Raw genomic sequence first — 25,413 nt, 5'->3', positions numbered from 1 at the left:
GGCAGAGATGGCAGAGTGGGCTCATGTTTGTTTTTTTCTAATATAAGATATCTGCAACGTGGTTCGTTCATATTCATCTTTTTTTGTGTGTGCCACCACAGGTTCAAAACTGAATGTAATTATATCGCTTAACGTGACAGAGCCACGATTCTTCGCGCTGTGTATGTAAGCTGAATACGGTGGTGCTGCATGACTTCTGCTTTGTAGAGTTTCTGTAGCCTGATCTGTGTTTCGCATATGCAGGTTGTTATACATGTTCGCGAGTGACAGCGTATGGTTCTATGCAGATTTTACCCGTAATAATATCAGCACTGGGCCAAACAACTACACTATTGTAATCAGCTGCAGTCATTTCTTTCTTAGCCGCCGCGGTAGTTTAGTAGTTTTGGTAGTCGACTGCTGACCCGAAAGAGGCGGGTTCGATGCCGGCCGCACTGGTCGCATTTCGATGATGGCGAAACGCTAGAGGCCCGTGTACTGTGCGATGTCAGCGCACTTTAAAGAACCCCAGGTGGTCGAAATTTCCGGAGCCCTTCACTACGGCGTCCCTCATAGTCTGAGCTGTTCTGCATCGTTAAACCTCCCCATAAATAAATTAGTTTGCTCTTATGAGGAACATTCCAAAGCGACTCGGGCTATGAGGAACGCCGTAGTGGAGGACTCCGGACATTTCGACCGCCTGAGGCCCTTTAGAGTGCACTGACATCGCACAGTACACGGGCCTCTAGGATTTCGCCTCCATCGAAATGCCACCGCCACGGCCCGGATCGAACACGCGTCTCGTGGGCCAGCAGCCGAGCGCCATGACCACTCAGCCACCGCGGCGGCTTCGATGCCAAACTAAAACCGATAATTTATTTTTCAAGTCTCAATCACAGAAAATGTAAATTCGACTTTGCGATTATTTTTCATGTAGGCCGAGCAAGTTTTTTCTCTTGTTGTTGGGTCAGTTGCAAAGACACTTGAGTTACGTTGAGAGTCAGTAACCCGAGAAGAGCGAAACGAGATGGACCGGGTTTGACTCGTGTTTTGTCCATGCCTGGCTATTGCGCATGCTGTCTGCGCATAGCAATGACACACGGTGCCTACCGCGGCAAGAGTGTAATGAAAAACAACATTCCAGACAAAGCTTGCAATAGCTGACATACGCATGCAGACGCACAGGTCCAGCCCGCAATCATCCTCAGCTCTCTATTCACAGACGTACGCATTCAATGAGGTTTATGAAACATATAATAATAATAATAATAATAGTTTATTTCCAGGCAAATATGCACGATTATACCGGCCCGCTTGAGCCCTAATGCTTTAGAGCGCAGCTGGGTAGCACAGCATTGTTCATCAGTGCAGAGCCGCCAAATAAACGTAGCATCCCACAACATTTATATTAGAAAGAATTACAAATTATGAAGTGGGGTTAATGAACATTCTAAATAAAACAACGTTATACATGAAAACAAAACGTACTTTATACAGATGAATAACCACAAGAAGACCATATGGTTACAACAACCTGACTGCACAAATGATCTTATGAAATCCATAATTTTGTCGAACAGAGGTGACTCTGATATTATAATTTCAAAGTTATTGAAGCTAAAAGGTGCACAAAATGTGCGGAGTGTACACACGAGGAATAATGAATTTCTTTCCGTGTGGCGTAAAGGCCGTGTTTTTATGTTCTTCAATTGGAAAGCACTCGAAAAATAATGTTTATACAAAGCTTCAAATAAAAACTGCTTTTATATGAATAATATGCCGAAACGTTTCATGCTAAGTAATATATTTTCACTATGAAATTGCGTTTCGTACGAAAGGCTAGAGGCAGTTCTTATGCTATTTATTACCTCAACTTTGTAAGTGAATGCGGAGCCGTATATGGTAAGAACGCATCTTAGTATTGATTCGCCTGGGCCTTTATATACCATTTTTCGTATGGATGCATCACATATCGATATCAAGGAGTATAGACATTTACAAAACGTTCTTAGCCGCTTTGCACCTTCCGAGATATTAATATCCCATGATAGTGCGTTCTCAAATGTCATTCCTAGGTGTTTTGCGCTCTTTACTAGTTAAACTGGGATACATGAACGTTTACCAGGGCAAATCTGATGCAAGTAAATTAGCCTGGAATTCTATTTGACTTCATGCGGATTGTGGAAACAAAGGTTTGTTTTGTATTTGTTAAAGACTATTCAATTTAGTGCAAACCAAGAAAGCTTTCGTTCTATATCGGTATGAAGTATATCTCCTACCTCGTCATAAGATGTTCCAGGCAGTATAAGGGCAACATCATCTCCGTACATATACAGTTTGGAATGCAGCGGTCAATTGACTAGCTCATTGAACAAGAGGGGTCCTAGGACAGACCCTTGAAGTACTCCAGATTTAATATCTAAGAACGCCGCCGCGGTGGCTCAGTGGTTATGGTGCTCGGCTGCTGACCCGAAAGACGCGGGTTGGATCAGGCCGGTGTACTGTGCGATGTCAGTGCACGTTAAAGAACCCCGGGTGGTCGAAATTTCCGGAGCCCTTCACTACGGCGTCTCTCATAGCCTTAGTCGCTTTGGGACGTTAAACCCCATAAACCATAAACCAAACCCTAAGAACGCACTGTAGCAGTTACCTATATTTTTACACATTGTTTTCGTTCTGAGAAATAATGAAAGAATCACCGGTACGGCCCTCCAAAACCATGTTATTCAGTTTATCTAGTAGAAGTTGATTAACTGTATCGAATGCCTTCTGAAGGCCAACAAAAAATGTTAGAACAATATCAATCAATCAATCTTTATTTTTCATTTTTAGTACAAATAAAAATGCAGGGAGTGGGGACAAAAAGCTGCTCTGAGGCAAGCTTGGCTGGGTCCCCACCCCCTTTACATGGCAGTTTGTGCAGCATTTATGCATGAAATGTTGAATGTTTAAAATAGAACAATTCACAGCACATGCGATTTTTGCGCAGGAAATGAATAATGTTGCAATGCAGTCTTGTTACAATATAAAAAAAATACAACAAAATGCAACAAACACTCGCGTGATAGCAGACCTGAAAAATGACAATGTTAATAAACAAACTCGCCTGAATATATGAGAAAAGAAATAGTAAAGACAAATGTACACAACTACAGTACTTTGGGATGAAATGACGTGTTACAAAAGCTCTGTTTCTGGTTATGAAGATGGTTGACACTGTTAAACACCATGAAACTGGTTGATGAAATAAAGTTTTATATTACATATGGTTCCGATCAGTTTCAGTGGAGATAGTCATTGAAGTCTTCTGAAAGAAATTGTGCTTGTCCCGTTCGAAAATCATATTGAGCTTGGCTTAGTAAGCCGTAGTTTTGAAAAAATTACACCATATCAGCACGAACAACTTTTTCAAGAATGCAAGAGATAGAAGAAAGGATAGCTACTGGTCTGAAGGTCTGAAGTTGTCGTGAATGCTTCGTGATCCTTTCTTAATACGCTGGTTTTCAGTTTCTAATGAATCTGGCCTCTTTTTATGGTTAATGATGCAGCACTGGTTATGGTTAATGAAGCAGCACTGGTTTTAATTTATCAAAATGTACAATATATCCCTGATTCTAATGTCATCGTAGCCAAGGGACTTAGTGATTTTTAGTGATCTCACTATATTCCAGAGTTGTTTGTGTAGGCGTTTGAGTGAACGTTTGAACGTTTGAGTGATTTGGGGTGTTGGGAGCAGAATACGGCGCATTAGGTGTAGCTTTCTGACCTAGTCAATTAAATGTCCATTAAAATTCTCGGCCAGTTTTCTGCTTTCAACATTCGGGAAAGCTTGCTTTATTTTGTCGTCAATTTTTCAGTCCAGCATTTCTTCGTCAATCCAGGTGCTGCGGATGTTCCTACGCTTGAGCTTAACTTTCCTTCCCGAGTTGCGATAGGTATCAGAAAACCTCTGCACCAATAGCTCATAACATTGTAAATTATCAGCGAGATATGGGCCAGCTTGCCGCTTTTAAACATAGTTCAGCCAGGTCGAACGAAGTGGTTGGCTGCTCTCCGCATGACGTAGTTCTTTGCTTCGTTGTCGAAACATATGTATTTGGTTGCAGCTTCCGGTCACGCCATGTAGATAAGAGGCATCTGCAGCTTCAAATCTTGCCGATGTGTAAGCAGCAAACGATCTTGTCCGAGTCCTCTACAGGCAAAGTAAAATGCGTCAGATCGACCCAATGCACTCCGCCGGTATGCGGAGACCGGCAAAAGAGGATTGTTTCGTTTCAAGAGCACCGCGTTAAAAAGAACAAATAACGCGCGTCCATTCTTTCTTCTTTTTGTTGAAGTTTTCAAATATTCCTGCCCGTTTTTAGATGCACCAATTCCAACTTAAGCCAGGAACTGTTTGCTATTACACATTGAAAAGACTGACTGATGATATGTGATTACTAATCTGTAGCCGTAAATTTTTAACATTTTGTGCCACGACCGAAACTTCTCATTCTGCTTAGTGCCTGCTCTAGAAAAGGGACAGTCTTGTGGAAGCCACTTTTGCGAGTTTACTTCTTTAATGTGTAGTGACAGGATATTAGCCCTGAATGGTGTCTTGCGAACATCTCACCTGGCTAGGTCTGGTGGAGGTCGTCGTAACGTATACTTATGCAAGCGTTGTTAGCATTTCAATGGTGGGCATTCCTCCGCCGGTGCCTATAGGGTGGTGGCAAAGGATCTTTACTTCGTGTACCCCAGCTTGAGGCAGGAAAGTTTTCACAGTCCCGCCCTATACAGTTGGGAGCTTTTCTTACTGACACAATGTAAAACTCTGGGGAAAAACATGAGCATACTTTTCTCCCAAAAAGTCAGAGACGACGATTTCTCGATAATGCCAGACACGAACTACAGCTCACGACGTCTGAAAGCGCAGCTTGAACTGATTCTAATCCGGAGAAGAGCATTGCTCTGCCGTTTTGCTCAACTGCAACTTCTTTACTCTTTTTTTGTTGTTTTTCTCTTTTTCGCCTTAGCGTTCCGTTCGGGGCGCGGCGGTGACGCGCCGTGGCCAGTCATCCTTAACGCTATTTCCCGCTGCTGATGGCGGAGGAATTATTGATTCAGCTACTCGCCTACTCGGCTCCGCGCACGCCTGCCAATGCGCGGGAAAAAAGCTCGCTGGTGGGGGCCACGCCACCGTCCATGTGTATACATCAGGCCGAATTGGCTCTCCATTCATTTACGATCATCTCCCGGCTTTCGCCGTGTCACTGCGTGCTCCTCACCCTCCGCACCACTCCTGCTCCTGTGTTTGCCTCTCTCTCTCTCTTATTCGCTTGTTTCTTTTGTTGCTGCTGTTCTTTAACATTGACGTTTTACTTGGTTTGAGTGCACTACCCGTGTCGCGCAGGATGTAGCCGATATAAACAAGCCTTACCGGTGATGCGCAAAGAAGCAGAAATAACAACAGAAAGCAAACAGAAAGGTAAGGGAGGGGTGTGTTGTCCGCTTCTCGCATGAATTGCATACTACACGGGGCGTGGGAGGTGGGCGAGGAGGGAACGGCTGTAGGCCAGTAGAACGCTTTGTGAGAGGGCGACAGAAAGCATACGTGATTGAGAAAGAGGAAGCACAAGTAAACAAGCGGAGCGTGTTTCCTTGACCACGCTACCGCGCACGCGGTCCATTGAATTATATATATATATATATATATACACACCTCGTCTTTGTATATGTCTCCTCGCAAAATGTGTGGCAGTCACCTGCTGTTTTATTGATTGAGTGGCGTGAGTCACGAGCGGTGACACTACCTCGTCTGAGGACAGCCGGCACGTACGTATAGTTTTTCCGATAGGTACACACGCACGCACGCACGCACGAACATGGACGCACCGTGGTGGCGCCGTCTAGGTTCCGCCGCTTCTGCGGCGCGGCTCCGTGACTCACATTGGGGCCATTTTTTTGTGGACACGGGGCGCCAGCGTCATCATCGTCTCTGAGTCCTCCCTCATGTCAGTCTCTGCCAATTGGATCGATAAGCCTGCCGCAGACACATCCTAGCACACAGGTGAAATGATGGTAAGCCAAGCATAATTTACCTGTGCGCCATTACGTCTCAATGGGGTCGTACGGTTAGAGATGTGAAGGTCTGAAAAAAACACTGCAATTTTGGAAAAAAAAAACAGTTTTTTTTCGTTTTTTCAGACGAGAAAAAATGGAAAAAAACATCTAAAATTTCACAATCCAATTTCAAGGTTTTATGATTGCTTGCTTATAGTTTAGGATTTTGTTTTTGCTTTGAAAACCACTACAGCGTGCATCGTTGAACGATTGGAGAGCATTCGTCATCGCCGGTTCCAGGTCGTGCTTTTAAACGTTCGTGCTGCGAGTACGCGGGTTGAAGGCCAGGTCACATATAAGATACAGGCTTGACTTAAAAACACACTAATACTTGAACTCGCGGCTGAAGTAGAAAAAAAAAATGGCTGCAAATTCTACAGCGCTACACACACGGCATAAATAACATAGGCTGCTGTGCATGTAAAAGGTCTTAGCCAAATACAAGCCTAGCTTCTTAATTTCCAACGTAACAGAGTACAAGACATCCGCAGGAATTTGGCCCAGGACAGGGGTCTTCAGCGAAGCATGTGTGGTGACAAGGCCTTTCCACCAACTAGCCGCTAACTCGTCTGGCTTGCCGACTGCTGCAGATACCACCATCATTCCGCCAGCTGCGAACGAAACTGGTCACGTTTCGGAAACGTCCATACAAGGATTCGCAACAGGCTTTCAGGGGAACGCGTTCGAAAGCTTGTGTATGTGCAGTCGAACCTAGCTGTGGACACAGCTCCAATTTATGCTGCTGCTGCGCGTAGTGCCGCATCCAGTGACAGTGACTCTGAGTCCGATATGGAGTGACTTATAGATCAATTTTCATGTTCCCTTTCTCGGTGCAGTAGAACAAGAAGTTCGTTCCACAAATATGATTTATAATAAGGGACTAATTACTCATTGACGTCCACACGAGCGCAGCCATATGGCCACAAAGGAAAGCTATACAGCTTTCACAGAAACTTCGTAGTTAAAGAAAAATTCGTCCTGGTCCGGGGTTCGAACCCGGGACCACCGCTACACCGGAGCAGTCACTACCAATTGAGCTAACCGGGACGGCAAGCTTATGGTAGGGCGAGAGCGAATTGATCAATAACTCGAAGTGGGAACAGTGTTGACCAAATATTTAGGGGAATCCCCCAAGGTGAAGTAGATTTGTAATAAGGGAGTAATTACCTTGGGGGATTCCCACCTTGGGGGATTCCCCTAAATATTTGGTCAACACTGTTCCCACTTCGAGTTATTGATCAATTCGCTCTCGCCCTACCATAAGCTTGCCGTCCCGGTTAGCTCAATTGGTAGTGACTGCTCCGGTGTAGCGGTGGTCCCGGGTTCGAACCCCGGACCAGGACGAATTTTTCTTTAACTACGAAGTTTCTGTGAAAGCTGTATAGCTTTCCTTTGTGGCCATATGGCTGCGCTCGGGTGGACGTCAATGAGTAATTACTCCCTTATTACAAATCTACTCCACCTTGGGGGATTCCCCTAAATATTTGGTCAACACTGTTCCCACTTCGAGTTATTGATCAATTCGCTCTCGCCCTACCATAAGCTTGCCGTCCCGATGCGAAGCACCTGGTTTATATACGGATGAATTAACTAGTATCAAAAGTGAGTTACAACGATTTGATGCAGAACGTTACCGGGGTTCCCGTGTTCGATCTCGTACCAAGCGTGATCTGCAATGTGAGCACCCGACACGACAGGCTTTGCTTGATGAGCGCCGTCATGCGACTGCAAAGTTTATTTCGGGGATGATGTCCAATGGCACACTAGTGTCCAGTACAAATGAGGTGATGACCGTATTTGTAGATTATTACACAGACTTGTTTAGTGCTTCACCTGATGTGCATAATTCGGAAATTTTGGCGTATTTCAACACCTTAGTGAGCCCTTTATCAGAAGATGATTGTTCTGTTATTAGCGGCTCTTTCACGCAGGAAGAGGTGGAACATGCAATTGATCAGTTACCTGTCTCAAAAACGCCTGGTCCTGACGGCATTTCAAGCGAATTTTACAAGGCTTTTAAATCTATTCTCACTCCTGTCCTGCTGCGGGTCTTCACAGTGGGGCTCGATATAGGAGCCCTTCCTCAGTCTTTTACAAAAAGCCACACAGTCCTTATTCCGAAAACTACTGATGAAGGAAAACTGCGCTCCGTAGAAGGTTATCGGCCCATTACATTGGCAAATGTGGATTACAAAATTTTTGCTAAAGTCTTGTCAAATCGCCTGCAATTTGCAATGTCGGTACACATTGGATCTCACCAGACTTGCGGTTTGAGAGGCCGCTCCATTCAAAGTAATGTTCACATTGCGCGGACAATACTTGAATATTCCTCCAGCTGTCATGAGCAGCTTGCCCTCCTTCAGATTGACCTTGCGAAAGCATTTGACCGCGTTCGCCATTCATTTCTGTTTTCACTTCTAGAGCGAGCAAACGTGGGTTCTACTGTACTTAAAGGGGTGCAACTTTGCTACAGCAACTGTTCAACACGATTGATCATTAATGGCCAGCTCTCGAACCCTGTGCCAATCCGCTCTTCTGTGAAGCAAGGCTGTCCGATGTCTCCTCTGCTTTTTGCTCTTTACCTGGAACCGCTTTGTTTGAGTGTTTTGCGTAACAGTAATATCCATGGGTTCCCTATTTTGGGTAATGAAGTCAAATTGCTGGCATATGCTGACGACCTTGCATTTTTCTGCATTGACAAGCCCAGCATTGATGATGTGTTGTCCACAATAGATCAATTCGGCATCGTTTCTGGTGCTCAAATGAATCGCTCCAAAAGTTCTGGCCTATGGTTTGGTTCATGGGGCACAACTCCACCTCTGTACGCTGGCATCGAATGGTCTTGTGTGCCTCCTAAATATCTTGGCGTTCCACTTCATGCCTACAAATCCAGTGCCCATTACTGGAGAGAGCGAGTTCCGGCTGTTGAGCGTTATGCTCAGACGTTTGTACCGCAACGCCTCTCAATTTTTGGTCGAGCCCAGGCTTGCAACACCTTTCTGGCAACAAGGATTTATTACGTACTCCAGGTCCTTCACTGCGCCAGACATTACATACAGCGTTTCCATCGTATATTTGCGACGTTTATTTGGTCCTCCAAATTTGAGCCCATGCGGTGCGATAACCTTTTCAGGCCTTATGCAGGAGGCCTGGGCCTAGAGCACCTGTATGTGAGACAGTTGGTTGCCCGTTTCTTCTTTTTTCGTGCTTGTTCCCTTCCGATTATTAGAGCATTCTTGCAGGTTAACTTCATGACTCTACTTCCGAACTTAGTAGTTTCTTCCAATTTGACTGAACGACCCCGTTTGCTAGGCTTTATGCAGGAAGTTTATGCCTCCGTGCGTTTTTTGACAGTTCGGTTTTCAAATGAGTACTTATATTCTGTTTCGCGCAAAAATCTGTACAGGGATTTGATATCCATGCTCTTCCCGCCCCCACTGTATCGTTCCGTCTACGTTGGGCTCATGGGTCATGATGTTTTAAAGCGAGTGCGTAAAATGCCAATTTCTCCTTGCACCAAAACATTTTTTCTATAAATTACACACTGAAACTCTACCTGTCAAGACGTGGCTCGATAGGAAAAACATTTTTGTGTCTTCTGTAAACTGTCGCTTGTGCAATGTGCCTGAAACAATTGAACATTGTTTTATAGACTGCAAAGACGCGATTTTGTTTTGGGATGTGTTGCAAAGGACGCTACAGAAAGATTTTCTCCTAAATTCCTACAGTGTGCGCTACCTTGTTGTTTCCCAACCTGACTCCAATCCTTATGATATGATTCTTCTGATTGGACTTCATAGTATTTGGAAAACGCGCATGCAAGATCGCAACGTTGAACCTGTTGTTTCGCCCAGAATTCACTTTAGCCGAATGTTGCTGCAGGTAACGGACATTTACAAAAAATTGGACTTTGTACCGGATTGGTTTCCTCTCCTGATGCGTTGTATATCCTTACCGGCCTTTTAGTTATAATATGTTACTATTATGTTTCTGCCACGTAGCGCCTACCTAGGTGCTCTGTAAATAGTTGTTTTTGTGTGTGTATATACACACACACATCTGTATATATATGCTTTGTATACAAAACCATGTAAATAAATACCATGAAAGAAAAAAAAAAGTCCCGATTAGCTCAATTGGTAGAGCGACTGCTCCGGTGTAGCGGTGGTCCCGGGTTCGAACCCCGGACCAGGACGAATTTTTCTTTAACTACGAAGTTTCTATGAAAGCTGTATAGCTTTCCTTTGTGGCCATATGGCTGCGCTCGGGTGGACGTCAATGAGTAATTACTCCCTTATTACAAATCTACTCCACCTTGGGGGATTACCCTAAATATTTGGTCAAATATGATTTATATCTCCATATTCGCCTGAAGTGCAAATCATTATCTTCTCGGTACAATAGAACAAGAAGTTCGTTTCACAATATGACATCTATAACTGCATATTCGACTGAACTTCCGAGCATTATTATTGATCGTTGTGCTGTTGCAAATAAATCTGTTTTTGTCCCGTTTTGCAAAATTTCCAATTTTTCATGAAAAAAAAACCCGAAAAAAAAACGGTTTTTGTCGTGCCATTCAAAATTTCTTGAAATTTTACATCTCTAGGACTCGTACCGGTCCCGCTACTCTAACGTTAATGCTGCTACCACTATCGGCTTACAACGGACGCAGTTACTGTGCGGTATGCAATATAAGAGACATCACATGGCGGAATTTTACGGTGTGTCCGACTGACGTTTATATACCTGTATGTTATGTCATACGTTATTTAAATGCTCGTCGCACGCAACGCAAATCTTTTGTTAGCATGCGGTTGCGCTTAAGTTGCGTTGCCGCATTTGCGTCCGTTTTAAGTCTAAAATGGCTGCAACACCAGCTGACCACGGAATCTAAACAATTACAGAATCCTCACAGACTGGGAATCCATCCATCACTTGAGAAGTTCGCACCTAGACGGTACACAGCCGGCGCGGAACAAGAGCCAGACAGAAGCCAGAGTGAGGGTGCAGCCATGTGCTGCTCTTCCTCCGTTTTCTATAATGACGCGATAACTGTCGCTCGTGAAACGGTAAGATGGGAGGGGCAGGTATGTCTGCGTGTGATGTCGTGAGCTTTCTAAGGAGGAGAAGGAAGAAGTTCATGCGAGAATCCCCCGCCCTGGTTATGTGCCATTAAGCCTGAGGACATCATCATCATCATAAACTGATACACACCTGCGTTGGATACTACAAGTTTCTGGCGACTGATCTCACAAATGTCCTCTTAACTGAAAAGTTTTGTCAAATGACGTTCATTTCAGTGGTATTCACTGTGAGGTGCTGCGCCAGCATCTGCTATTCTGTTAGCTAATGTATTTTTCGGAAGTGACCGTTGTTGCATGCCAAGAAGCTGTCCCACTGACACCAATAATTGCTACGCTTATCTTCTGTTTTTGTGGTATGCGATCACCGGCAGGTCCGCATTTAACCTTTTTTTTTTTGTTTCGCTAAAACGATACGTCAGCGAAACCTTCACTCTCTAAGTGCGCCACCAAAACAGTGACCCTGATGTGCTTTACTGGACCGCGTGGTTCTTTCAGCCCTGTCCCCTCACACCATCACGCAACGAAGTGCCCCAGAGCGGAAACGCGACGCATGTATCCCCGCGTGGCCCACACACTCTCTGCTACTGTCGAGTTGCCTCTGGCAACATGAACCGGAGTCGGTGTCGCCAGCCGTACGCTCACTCGGCACCTGATTTCGAGAGTTGTTTCCAAAGGCGCAAATCACGCCCTGCGACGAGACCGGAAGCGCACGTCTCCGGCAGCAGTGCTCTCAAGGCGCGAGCGGGACGGCGCGCGGCGGGGACAGGGACGAGCCAGCCGGCTGCACTGCTTTCCCACGACGAGCCTTCCGTCGAGCAAAACACGCGAGTGCAAAAGCATGTAAAACTCCGCTTCCCCCCGCTACTCCTCGCTGAGCAGATGTTTTTCACGACATCGTTTCCAGACGGCGCCACCCGTCTTTTGCCGTTTCGAACAGGTGGCAACTGGCTGCTTGCTCACGGCGAAAACCTCTCGGGCAGTAGACTAGCTTCCTTCTCCTGTTTCCCACTTTCCGGCAGGCTACCTTTCTGTGTGCGCGTTGATTCTCCCACTCCTCTGCTGCTCGCGGGGTCTTCTCAAACTCGTATTGCTTTGCCTTCCTCTCAAACACCTCACTCTCTTTTTTTCTCTCCACCTCTTCAAGCTGGCCTTTTATGCATTCTCTCCTCTTGTCCTCCTTGCTTTCTACGCGCACAACTCGCCCTGGCCTCTCGCTTGTCACGTGACTCACAGGTACGCGAGTCACGTGATCCTTTCGATCTTTTTTGCCGTGTGTTTGCTTTGGAGCCCTCTGCTACGTCTCTGCTGCGAGAGAGAAAGCCGCACAGGGGATCGCTAGCGTGCGTGTACGTGAGGAAGAGGAGAGAGAGAAGGGAATTGGCGGTGAGTCGGCGGCCTACACAACGACGCCGTCCGCCAGCCGCGAGAAGCGCACGAACGGAGTCGATCAACGGCCGTTGCCGCTCCTGCAGCTAGAGCGCCCAGCGGCGAGACGCTACCGTGCGACGACGACGCCGATTTCTCATTATTGGGACGTGCACGGAACTTCATGTGTGCCATGGCTCAAGTAATCCTCTTCTTCGCGGCGTTGGTGACCTTAGGTGAGTATACGACTGCCGTGTGCCGGAGAACGCCGTGCGGTGCGCGCAGCCTGCGTGGCCATTGTGGCTCGGACCGGTGGTTTTCGCGGCAGGAGGGAGGGGACCCCCCGTTCTTCTTCTTGGTGGCGGGTGTGAGCGGTCTCTGTTGTTGTGGAACTCCGAACGGCAGCCGTGGTGGCACCAGGAGCGTGGACAAAGAGGCCCAGAGCTCTCCGATATACCCGGCCTCTCACTGCGGACCTGCCCTTCTTTTTCCGCAAGCTTTCGGCGTACACGTTGGGTCGTTTGGAATGCGCGCCTCGCGGACGTTATGCGCGCCACCTCGGGACGTTTCGAAATGCCCCCTTCGTTGCACGTTCCACCGTCCATGCCTCTCTTGTCGAATATTCCTTCTTCCACAGTGATAGTTGTGTTGCTGGTGTTCGCAACTGCCGTTTTCCGTAAGCGTCATTGTATAGCGGCTGTATGTCAACACGCTGCACCAGGCAGGTCTACCAGAAGTTCGAATCGTGCGGCAAACGTTGCGTGGGGACCTACTTTTGCGACCAGGGGTGTCTTTCCTGTGCTTCCTGCCTTGTGCCTGCCCGGCAGGTTCCGTTAACGTAGCCAACGCCTTGTTTACCTCGAGCACTTGGCACCGTTTAAGATATCTTTGGGGTCGAACCGGCTTGGACGATGGCGCGTACTTTTAAACAGGTGGCAACGCCCCGGGAAGACGAGGACGTCGCCGCGTTGTCCTTCGTCGGGTTGAAATTGTTAACCGTGGTTATTGTACGCTGTCGATAGACAAGCGAAAAAGTAGGCGGCCTGGTGTCTTCTATCTCATCCTTTTGAATCAGGGTTGGCAGTGCTCGACCTGGTGTCCAGGAGTTCTGAAATATTATTTCTGCTTCCGTTGAGATGTCTGCGAAATATTTCCGAATTTATGACAGTTGGTTTTCTACTTCCTGTCACTTGTTAAAATTCTAACCATGTCGCTGCTTCCGAAAAATATATCGCTCTTTGTTATGACTTGAACAGCGTGCTCGCTTTTAGCCTGGTTCGCCCAGTTAGCCTTCTGTCTTTGAGAGTAGCCCGTTATACTCAGCGGCAATGGCTGGAACCCTTTATCTTATTTTTCCAGTCTCATCATACTATTTGACTTCTGACAGCGCATTGTACAAGTACGGACACCACAAAGAACAAAGCGATGTCCCGTCTCGGTCAGAAAGCTCAGGGTATTTCGTACCAGCGTTGCTTCGTTATTGCCTGCCGACATTCGACTCCGACCTCTGCAACAGGAAGCTGGTTTGCAAAGCATGATCCTATCCGTAATGACCGTTGCTTGTTTGAAAGGGCATCGGCTGTTTCTGTACCTGGCACTGACCTAATGAGAAGCTGATAGAGGCACGCATTTTCGCCGTTCTATGGCCCCATTCCGGTTGCACGTCCCATGGTTGCCGACAGCCGAGTCAACGACCTTATAGACAACAACGGGCTTCATTTTTTCTCTCTGCTGGGATGACAGCCGCAGCTGCCTTTCAAATCATATATTCCTGCTCTTGCTTCATCACTCTGTGATTTTCACAAATGTCCAACACGAAGAAGCCATAGCTAGGCTATGAGAAGTATATTTGCCTACTGCAGAGATTCGGCTGTCTGTTACAACAGTAGGCGGAAGAACTACTCACAGTCGTGCCCCGTTAATATAGACGACTTTAATTATGGACAATTTTTCTGGGGACCAAAGTTTTTCAATGCATTTACGCCTCGTTAATATCGAAACTCGCTGTCCAGACATTGGACAGGGTGGAAATGCACACAGCCCATTCGGGGGCCCATGTATTTTTGTCGCGTTAATCATGCGAACAAACCTCGTCTGTTCAACCAGATATTTCTTTTCCTGGCATTTGAGTGCAGGACACGAGCGAAAGGCAATGCGAAAGAGCAAATTTATGAGTAACAGCCTGTTTAGTTTGTCGTTTCATGCGTTATACTGCAAACCTGACCGGTCGACGCGCATTACTATCTGTCGCATTGCAGGAAAGGTTGGGCCGAGGGTGAGGGGGTGGAAAACCGTAGTGAGAGATCCGCTGTCACGCCGTGAGCCTCCACACGCGGCTCGTGGACCACTAGGTGCTCCGTACTGCACCGTATTATTTTAAAGAAAATGACTACTAGGATAATCCACTCGGAGTTCAGAAGAAATTTCCACTTCTCTGCCGGCCAGTATTCACAGAGGCATACCTGAATCATGAAGTTTTTTTTAATATTTTTAGTTTTTTCTTCTTCGTGATTCGTTAATGCAAACGACTCGCTTTGTATGTATACTACTTTGTTCTGGAACCAAAGTGTCCTTATTAACGAGGCGCGACTGTATACACATAGACATTTCAGCTAAACAGCTATTAATATTGAACGTTCTCAGTTGATTCTGCAAACACGTAGCATGTTTATCCATCCTCCAAGCGACGAAATAGGGCAGCTTTCTTGGAGCTGTATGAGCGCCATTTATTACTTCTGCAATTTTTAGACCTAAATTCTACGAACGAGGTGATTTCACACGTTACTTATCAAATTAGCTTGCACTCATCCTTGCTCGGAAAGCATGTTGGCTGCAATATTTCCTTATGAGGACACTTGCTCCTACACTCTTTTTACTAGAAGGGTGCTACCATATGCACGCCGATGAATTAAAGAAAAAAATCTAGTTGCATGCCGGACAAGATGTGCAAGAATTTCTGCTGTCAATGTATTAGCGCAGTCGAAGTCATTTGCAGCGAATTGCCAAGTGATAGCCACGCGATTTTGCCTCGTACGCCTAGGTTACGCCGCTTCTCCCAAGGCTGTTAACTGTCTGTCTGTCAGTATAGAGTAGCAGTAACTTTCGAACATCACCTATTCTCACTGAAAACAAACTGAACAGTCAGAATTTCAATGACACATGTGAGAAAACTGCCCCGAATTGCATGCAAAACCATGCGACATATTCGTGGCCTCCATTATGAAGTTCCTCTGCTAAGGTCTTGGTAAAAGATCGCAGTATTAATAAATAAAAAAAATGGAACACAGCGAATCCAACGACGTGCGCGCCCTGTGGTGGTCCACAGGGGAACCAGCGAACACATACGCCTGTTGTGATACCGATCACCATTGAGTCGATTCCGTTCAAGAGAGGGGCAGGGCTGTTCAAGTGGTAATGTAGCGGTACGGTATATGCCGACAATGTATGTGTAGCCTTCAGCCTTAGCGCTCATAAAGAGGCTAAGGCTGAAGTATGTGCATCTCGTGTTTTAGAGCGACCGTATGAATCCCGTGCTGCTCTTGCTTCTTGGGGTCTGTGACGCTCGGCTTCACCGTCTTAACTGCTCGGACGCTTTGCGACAGCACTGTGAAGACAGCCCAGCTTCCTCATCCCGTGACAATATGCACGAAAAGTGCTAATTGTTTCGCCCACCCAGCACTTTTGTTTGCTCTGGCTATAGCCTATAGAAAAGCAAAACACACGTTATAGATGTCCGAGCTTTGTTGCGGAGCTTGTCTAAGTCTTCGTGCAAACTCGTGCTGATTCGGTTTTCAGTTTACATTGCGTTTAGGTGCCATATCTGCATCTACAAGCGGTGCTCTGTGCTATACCATCCGCCACTGTTTTATTTTGTACCATCTCTCGTCTTTCAATCATGCGTATAGCAAGCAAGCATATGCACCGACCGCCTCGAATGCCTGTCATGCCGATTTGCGCCTATTCTTATAGACCTTTTCACTGCGCACAGCTTGATGGAGCGCGCGTTCGTGTTGGGCTGTGCTGAGCATGCGCAGTAGATGCCTGTATGAAATCCGCTAATCAGAACTCTGCTGGCACAGTACTGTGGTAAGATGGCTGCGCTCAAAATGGCAAATGTTAAAAGGTCTATGAGCCGCTTTTCTGTGCGTCCCACTTCAGCAAGGTTACCTGCAACAAAAGATTCTACGCATATCTGTGTTACTATCATTTTATTATTTTTACGGAGAGCATGACGCGGCGTTTTCCTATCCTTGAACACTAGCGTTTTCTCTTTCTGTTTCATCCTGGCTTTTTTTTTTTTTGCGTGGTAATAACGATAACGAAAAATAAAATGGGTCTTTTTGCGACCGGAACGGACACAGCTTTATATCGCTTTAAGGACGCCCACATGTGTTTCTATGCGGCTGTATCATCCGGTACAAATTCCTTTGGTGTGCTTGACGCAGAACGTGGGCTGCCATCATGACGGTTGAATTCAGACACGTGCGTTTGAGCCTGCACAGTTCCTATGATTTTAGCCGGGAGGGAAGTATGGTAGGTCGGGTAGGGCAAGCCGATAAGTTTACTTTTGTGCAATGGATTCATTGAATACCGTTATATTGTTACCCCTCCCTCAACCCCTGTTCTGACTGGTAGGAAAAAGAAACCAACAGCTTATGCCATTGCTGTATGTGTAACTCAGCGTGGAATGGCTAGACAATGCGCCGCTGCAGTGGCTCAGTGGTTATGGAACTCGGCTGCTGACCCAAAGACGCGGCTTCGATCCCGGCCGCGGCGGTCGAATTTCGATGAAGGCGAAATTCTAGGGGCCCGTGTACTGTGCGATGACAGTACACGTAAAAGAACCCCAGGTGGTCGAAATTTCTTGAGCCCTTCACTACGGCGTCCCTCATAGCCTGAGTCCCTTCGGGACGTTAAACCCCCATGAACGAAACCTAGACAATGCAACAGAATTAGCACACATCGCCTTCGTTCCATGATCAGTAGTCACCATCGTCGTCGCCTGTTTTCACCGCGAAATCGGGCAAATTTTTTTTCGTCCTTTGGCACGCACTGCGCGATCCGCCACAGCATCAGCTGAGCTCCACTGAGCTCATGCTGTGAGCACATCAAACCCAGAGGTCGAATGTTCAACTAATGGTACGGTTTATGGTTTATGGAGGTTTAATATCCCGAAGTGACTCAGGCTATGAGGGACGCCGTAATGAAGGGATCCGGAAATGTGTACCGCTGGTTGGGCAATAAAGCCATATTTTTATTGATCCATGGCAGATGACCGGACAGTGACAGGAGATTGCGAGAACCCATGGTTGAAACATTGTTGACGACAACTGTTGTGCATTTCTCGCTTCAGGTTGTGTCGTTCGATGTGCTGCAGCAGCTAATAGAAGTTTGAAGGATCGCAAGGAAACATCAGCAGTGCACCGAGCACTAGTAATGCTGGGTGCGAGAACGTTATTCTCGGAAAGCTGAAGCGAAAACGTTTGCCGCGATAGCCGCTTTGAGTGTAGGCTGCGAAGTGTGCGTACTTATGATTTTAACCATGGTGAGACCTGCGTTGCATCGGATCGTCCTTACGCAAGGCTTGAAATAAAGCCGGTGCAGAGGCTCTTCCATAGCGATGTCGCTGGTTGTGATGACCTTGGCACAAGCCTGAAGGTGGTAGACGCACGGTAACGCTGAAACATTAAGGAAACGCTGCAAGTAAGCGCCCGTCACTGAACTTGACAACTGTTGTGGTACGTACACTGCACGCGGCATTTCGTCGTACCTCTTGCTATGAATATTGTTCAGCACATTGTAGACAGGCCAAATCGTCTGCTGCAGGTGTGAAATCAAATACCGCAAATAATGGCTATCTGAAGTGTGAATAAGAAACAGCGCGCAAAACGGGGCTTAAAAGACAGAAGCGGCGCATATCGAATGGGATTCGTCAGAGGTTGGATTCTGCCCTGGCGGAGGTTATCAATGAAATCAAACCTTTTTTTTTTTTTTCAAGAAAACGAAGAGGAGGTTGGCTCACACACGTGTCACCACCTTTGCAGATGTGAGACGTGGCAGTTAGCTCACGCGTCACCTGATCACGCCGTCTCAATTGCAGACGGGCTCTTTGATTCCGGGGAACAACCGCGAGAGGCGCAGGCTGAGTGCATGAATGGGCTTTCTGGGAAGGCGCGAGAAATGCGGCCACAATAATTTTTTCCCGTTTTTCCAATGTACAGCCGGCCAGATCTTTAGCTGGCGTGCGTGACGGCCGCGTTTTCCGTGCTGCTGCAGTTTATGACGGAGCAAACTTACGAAAACATCGAATCTAAGCGCAGGCTCACTAAGCCCGTGCGTAATATTGAGCTTTCCGCAAGTTTGCTTCGTCGCAAAGCGCAGGAGCACAATAAAAAGCGGCCGTCGCGCACGCTAGCTAAAGATTTGGCCGGCTGTACTTACTATCGGCAGCAAAAGTTTAGAGGATGCGTGTTCTTCGAAAAGGAATTGTTGTGACACTGCCTCGCAACGAGATCGTCCGGCATTTTTATTGTTACTTCCACTGCATAGCCACAGAAAGTTGTCCCCGAGTGGATGCCAAATGCCGCATTGTCGCTGAGCGCCTACGGCGGAAGGGCAGGATTGTGGCATGCATGATGCTGCGCACCAGATTTGACTGCTGTGCTGACTTTAGCACTGTCGGCGTTGAGATACGACCAGAAGTGTAGGGTCATGACTTCGGCCCAAAGTGACTCAAGCGAAGCCTTTTCCGCCAGCTCAATATCGGTTCGGGAACGAGAGCAGGAAATGCCGCGCTCGATCGTTCCGATTGCGCGGCTAATGAGTAATGCTTTCGGCAGCGAGAGCGGATGTAACTCCGTGTTTTTTTTTTTTTTTCTGCACCACTTTGCCGCTGTAGGGGCCGAAATCGTGTACAACCGCGCAAACGTTTTATTTCAGTCACGTTGAGCCAACATACCGCAGTCCCGTACTACTACCTTATCTCCTAGACGAGAGTGTGGTTACGGGATAACAGTTCATCTCTGGTGCGATTCGAGCTGGCGAACAAATGATTTCTTTCAGTGATGTATCCATAGTTCGGGCTTAGAGCTCTTAGACTAGACATTTTTTACAACAGCTTCGCACTCATAGCGATCCTTCTCCAAGCTCTTCTTTTTTTTACCGCGTTTTGTTGCGTCAATTAATGGTTTTTTACCGGTGTTGTTAAACGTCTGGTCTACTGCTACCTAAGATACCAAGCTAGTGGCATTTAGCCGGAGAGCTTGAAGTGACGAACGCAGACTATTCATGGTATCGTTGCCTTACATGGTTACCTGTAACAAATTAGTTCGGCTTTAGAACAGGTAATGTTGGATTTCTGTGCGCTGTTAATGAACCAGACAAATAGGTTTCAGTGAGACCATGGGTCGGAACTCGGAGGGAATCGTCGGGGGCGCGATGCCAGCAAAGTCACAGTGAAGTCCTGGAGTTTACCGGTTTACCCAAGCGACGCCACTACGCACGTTGACAGTAACACAACCCATTTTCGTGATTTGACCGCCGCGGTGGCTCAGTGGTTATGACACTCGGCTGCTGACCCGAAAGGCGCGGCTTCCATCCCGACCGCAGTGGTCGAATTTCGATGGAGGCGAAATTCTAGATGCCGGTGTACTGTGCGATGTCAGTGCACGTTAAAGAACCCTAGGTGGTCGAGATTTCCAGAGCTCTTCACTACGGCGTCCCTCATAGCCTGAGGCGCTTCGGGAAGTTAGACCCCATAAACCAACCAAACCAACCATTCTCGTGATGCCCTCTAATACAGTACCCATTCGTTCTTCACTCCCGTGTTCTATGCGATGTCATAGCACGTTCAAGGATTCTTAGTCCATCTGCATAAACCCCACATAACGTATTATACTGTTGATCACTTTATGTGAATGCTGCATATACAAACGGCTTGCGATACCGTTTTGGACAAATGAGCAGTCCGCATTGTGACAACTGTGCCTTGATAGAAACTGTGGAACATATCCTGCTTGAGTGCCATGCATATGCTAACGAGCGTGCGTACTATGAACATTGCATGCAGAAGCTCTGCCCAGTGCCCCTAACAATGGACAAAGTTTTAGGTCCCTTAGCCTGTCTTAGGCAACAGAGACTTGCAATGAACTTTCTATTTACATATTTAAAAGACATTGGACATCTCGATAAGCTTTAAATTCATTTGCACGTTACCTTCATGCATTCTTCATGCAATGAAATTCGTCAGCCCATTTGTCGACTATGCACTCCAACATTCCATAGGTTACATCAATACTCGCCGTTGCATCCTTAGTACCCATTTCATGGCCGCATTTTATCTTCGTTTTTTTTTTTTTTTACCTCTTCCACACTGCTCTCCTTCTGTCTTTATCTCCCAAATTCCCCTCCCTACGCAGAGTAGCATGCCAGCGATTTTTAAACGCTGGCTAAATTATCTGTATTTCATTAAAGAGTTTCTCTCTCTCTCTCTCAAGCCGTGCAAAGCCATGTTTCGTCACGGTTCGGCCGCGTTTCAGAGAGCCAGTGTGTCCAGCTCTAGCGTTGCTGTACAAAGGAGTCAACAACCCGTTCTCTATTCCCTGCGCTCTGTGTTTTGGCCTATCCGTCACAGGTCGTGACTCCCGTTGTTTTCTTTTTCTTGTTGAGGTTGTGTGTATTTCAGCAACGCAAGTGGGATTCGGCAGGGGTGTTAATGAGCCCGGTGCGGATGGCAGCGCGACGGGAGGAAGCGTCAGAGGCCGGCGCCCGCCTTGCGTGCGGAGGATGCGATACGAACCCGACGCGTGCTAACTCAGTAAATGATGGCTCATGCCTGCGCGCCGCTTTCCTGGGTCACTGCCTCTGGATGCGGCAGTTTTAAAGCGATAATATTAAATATGCGCCCGGTCCTATGATTTTTTTGTGGTTGAAACGAAACACGGAGTTGAAACGAAACAGCGCATAACGCGCTTGGAAAAGAAGCATGCCGTAGATGGAATATACGATTGTTTCTTAATCATCAACTTGGTTGCAGTGTGTAAGGCTTCAGCTGCATGCAGTCAGCCAGCCGATCAGCCAGCCATCCATTCCATATTTCTCCGCTTTGGCTCATGAGCTTCCTGGCATTTTCAGCGTGAGCCCGTTACGTGAGTTTTCAGAAATGAGCAAGCGAGCGTCTGTAACCGTTTAAAGGACGACTGTTTACATCGATCGTTTTTCTCAGTACTGTTAGATGTGAGGCCGTGGGATTGCCCGACTCCCAGGTTGTGGTCACAGGCCCGGCTCGTATAGGAGGTATTCACTGAGGCCGCGCTACCAGACGGCGCGAGCGTCGTCGCGGCAGGCGCGCCATGTTTGCGGTCGTTTCAGGCCAGCTCGCGCAGTGTCACGGCGCGCCGCGAGGTACCCGGCCTGAACTGTTAGTGATCCGTAACATATTTGTACGTTGTTGAATACGTCAGCGACCACTTATCTTTGTGGAGCGTGTACTGTGCATGAAGCTTGCAGCAGAATTCTTCTGGGCCGTGATATAACCGAGCTGCCTCAACTCGGCAGCAAAACTGGCTGGCTGCGCTGCACGCAAGAACGTACACGACTTGCAGCTTTTAATATCAGTTGATAACTGTCAGCTAGTCATGCAGGGCACATCGTGGATAAACAGCACGATTAATTACCGAAATTCCAGAACTGCCACCGTAGAAATTGATAATTCAAGCGCTTAGCTGTAGTCCGCGAACTGCTGACGCTTCTCAGACGTACGGTCTTTCAGCAGAAAGGCAAAGCGTCATAGCTGCCTTATTTACCCGACAGAACGGCCAAAGAAATACTGCCATGCGCTCGCAGCACGAACGGCAGACACAGCGAGAATGTTTTGCAGTTTTGATTGTAGCTACGTAGCGCTGCTTCGTATGCACGAGACCGTTTTCACAGCAACGCAGTGTGCAGCCATTCCGCTAGATTCAGTTGTAACACGTCACTTTCAGCAGGTAGAGATGACAAGTTAAGGTACAGCTAAGTGAACAGACCCTTCGAATTACTCACCTCTTCAAAAACGGCACTTCGGCCGGCCGTCGGCACTTCGGCCGGCCGGCCGTCGGCACTTCGGCCGGCCGTCGGCACCGCGGACGTCGGCACCATGCACAGCACGGCTCTTGGACTCACCCGCTTGTCAAGTAATTGCACCCTCTCATAGGTTTATATCCTTTAATTCCTTGGCCTGCCAGCAAACTTAAGCCGTGCACAAGGTGGACCTCGATACCGGTGAATTCAACGCGCGGCAGCAGTCTTGTATACGTCGCACACCATGCCGGTGCCTCCGCATTCCTACGGGGGGTCGACCTTTTCACAAAGTAGAACCTTCTGAGCGTGCCCGCTCCTTTCTGCTTCGCACAGTTCACGGAATATTCACTCAGTCACGCGGCGGCACGGGTCGGACAGAAATTACGTGCGGCGAGACGCGAAATACACTCACATTTCACCCATCACCAGCTATTCAAACGCTGCGGCTGGCTGCGGCGGCCGCGCGCGCGACCACCAACATGGCGAATGCCGCGCCGGCCGCTAGCGCCCCTTGCGGATGACGTCATGTGAATACCTCCTATAGTGCTTGTGAGGAACTAGGAAAAGCGGGAAAGTTGCGAAGAGGCTGTACAGAAGTTTATTTTCCCTATTTACAGGCACATGAAAGCGCACCAAAAACTAGCCGTCCGGCTCTATTTAACAAGTCACATGATCCCCAGATCCTAAGCTGGGTAATCTGATTACTTGCGCAGTGTCCAATGGTCGGCGGGCCACATCGTTAGGTATCACCCACACGAAGAGTCACTAAACGTATCCTCGCCGCTCGTCTGATGGAGGGAGAGAAGCTGCCGCAGGAATACCCCACTGGGATCACCCACATTGGGAGAGAGCGCGTTGTTACCGCTACTGCCGAGATTTTCCACTGTTTTCGCAACACAGTCGCTTTGTTGTGGTGGGCTCTTTCATTTGCGGTAGCGGTCTCCCCCCAAAGGGGACAAGGGAACACTGCGCACCACTTTTGGGTACAACGGGCCATGCCACTGTCCCCACCGTGGCGGTTAGCTTGGCATGGTGGTGACGGCTCGGTGCGGTTACTCGTTACATTTGTCGACACACCGTGATTACTCGTTGATGATGAAGAATGACACCTCCCTTCCTGTGAACTGCAGCAAAAGACGGCGCCTCCCATAGTGCGCGCTCCGGAGTGAAAAAGTGGTTGCAAAAAAAAAAAAAACGAAGAAAAACAGTCAGCTCGGATTTGAGGGGCGCGAATATGCATGAGGGACACGTCTCATCGGCGGCATTTGGAACACTGGAAAATGTAAATCGCATTTTTTTTTTTAAGTTGTAGGCAGCCATTAGCACACGCTTGACAGCATCACGATATGATCGTTCATTGAAGTTGACTTGGATGAAGGAGACTTGAAGGTACAACATAGTGTGTTTCGGTTATGTCTGTGTGGACAATTCTAACGCCTCCCTTTGCCCTAGAGCCTGCATTACTTTGGAGCACGCAAATTGGTTGACAGTTGGTGATTCCATCGGCGCTCGTGCGGCGCATTTTATGCCTGTGACACTGCAGACGACGTTACAAGTTGTGTTAAACCTCGCAAAATGCAAAAGGTCAGGTTAAAGACGTTCTCCTCATGAACGAAAGACGGCTATTAACGTTCGTAAGAACCTTGAGTACGGCCTAGAGAGAGATTCTTAGGGGTACAGCTTCCTTTAATGAAGTGGCTGACCCATATATGCTATTTAGCGTCCTTTAGTTCATGGAATAAAATCGTCGTAGATTACATAAAAACACGCATGTAGTGCCGAGCAATTCTGTCTGTTTCCTTTCCAAGTATCCCGGATATCCAGGCCTCACCCGCTATTATTTTCTTCAATTCTGTTTTTGACAGTGCTCGCTTGCCTGTTTACTTTCTAAAAAACGCCGCGTGCGGACGGGTGGAAGGAATTTTAGTGCACTGAATAGTGCGTCGTTAAATTAACATCAGGCTTCAGTTCGAAGCACATCTGTATACTCGAAGTGAAGTCAGTCGCCCCAACAATAATTTGGCTGGTAGCTTCTCCTAGCAGATGTCAGCCTCAGGGAGATTGTTAAATCTGAACAATAACATGATATTTGTCCATATTTGCTACCAGCAACTTCTTAGATCCACGTGTGGTGTTTTCCTTGCACGTACACGTGTCGATTTGCTGTGCGCTGAAATTTCAGACAAAGGCTTCTTCTCGAACGACCAAGCTGGCCTCCACCCATGGCACTATTGTGGTACATCGTCGCTGTGCTGACACTAATGGTCTTTACGAGGAAAGATAAGAGGAAAGTGACAAGCAGTAAAGTGGGAGTGTGAGGAAAGTGTGGCGGTCACTGTAGCTGCTCGATGACTTAGTCGGCTATTGCTACGTGGTGGACTAGCTATTGGTCCGGATGCGAAAATAACGAGGACGAGCATAACAGAAATAAGGGTAAATGAGGTAGTGGGATAAGCAAGAACTTATGGCTTATGGGTTTATAGCTACTAATTTCGTTCTCATTTTTTAATATTGCCCGGGAAAGTAGTGATTATCTTCTCTCTCTCTTCTCTCTGTGCATCCAGAAAAAACAGGCAACCGCCGTAGTGTGGCTGCTCATGTCTTAATCTGCTCCTGTTTTCTTGCCTCACGTTTTTCCGAACCAAGGACATACCTTGCACAGGTGAATGCCTGCTCCGACATTTCCGCTCGCCGATCGCACAACAGCTCGCTACAGGGAGCAAGTTTGTTTTGTTTTGTTTTTTTTTCCTCTCCTCTCGCGGCCGCTGTGTCATCCGGACGTTCCTCCGTCGCACAACACGGAGCGTGCGCTGTGCGTTAT

At 47.4% G+C, this 25,413-nt stretch overlaps 1 protein-coding gene across 1 annotated transcript in view; it reads left to right on the top strand.

Moving 5' to 3' along the window:
- Nucleotides 1-12,528: 12,528 nt before the first annotated feature.
- Lac (septate junction protein lachesin) overlaps nucleotides 12,529-25,413 on the top strand; it is a 30,315-nt gene continuing 17,430 nt past the window's right edge. Inside the window, exon 1 of the mRNA XM_089548896.1 lies at nucleotides 12,529-12,769. Within this exon, the coding sequence (XP_089405022.1) occupies nucleotides 12,718-12,769 (52 nt within the window). The 5' untranslated portion in view covers nucleotides 12,529-12,717. The remainder of the gene's footprint in view (nucleotides 12,770-25,413) is intronic.

Source organism: Amblyomma mixtum, chromosome 6 (genome assembly GCF_055824585.1).
Source record: "Amblyomma mixtum isolate Tamu chromosome 6, ASM5582458v1, whole genome shotgun sequence".
Classification (NCBI taxonomy): Eukaryota; Metazoa; Arthropoda; class Arachnida; order Ixodida; family Ixodidae; genus Amblyomma; species Amblyomma mixtum.
This window is presented reverse-complemented; position numbering and strand designations above follow the sequence as displayed.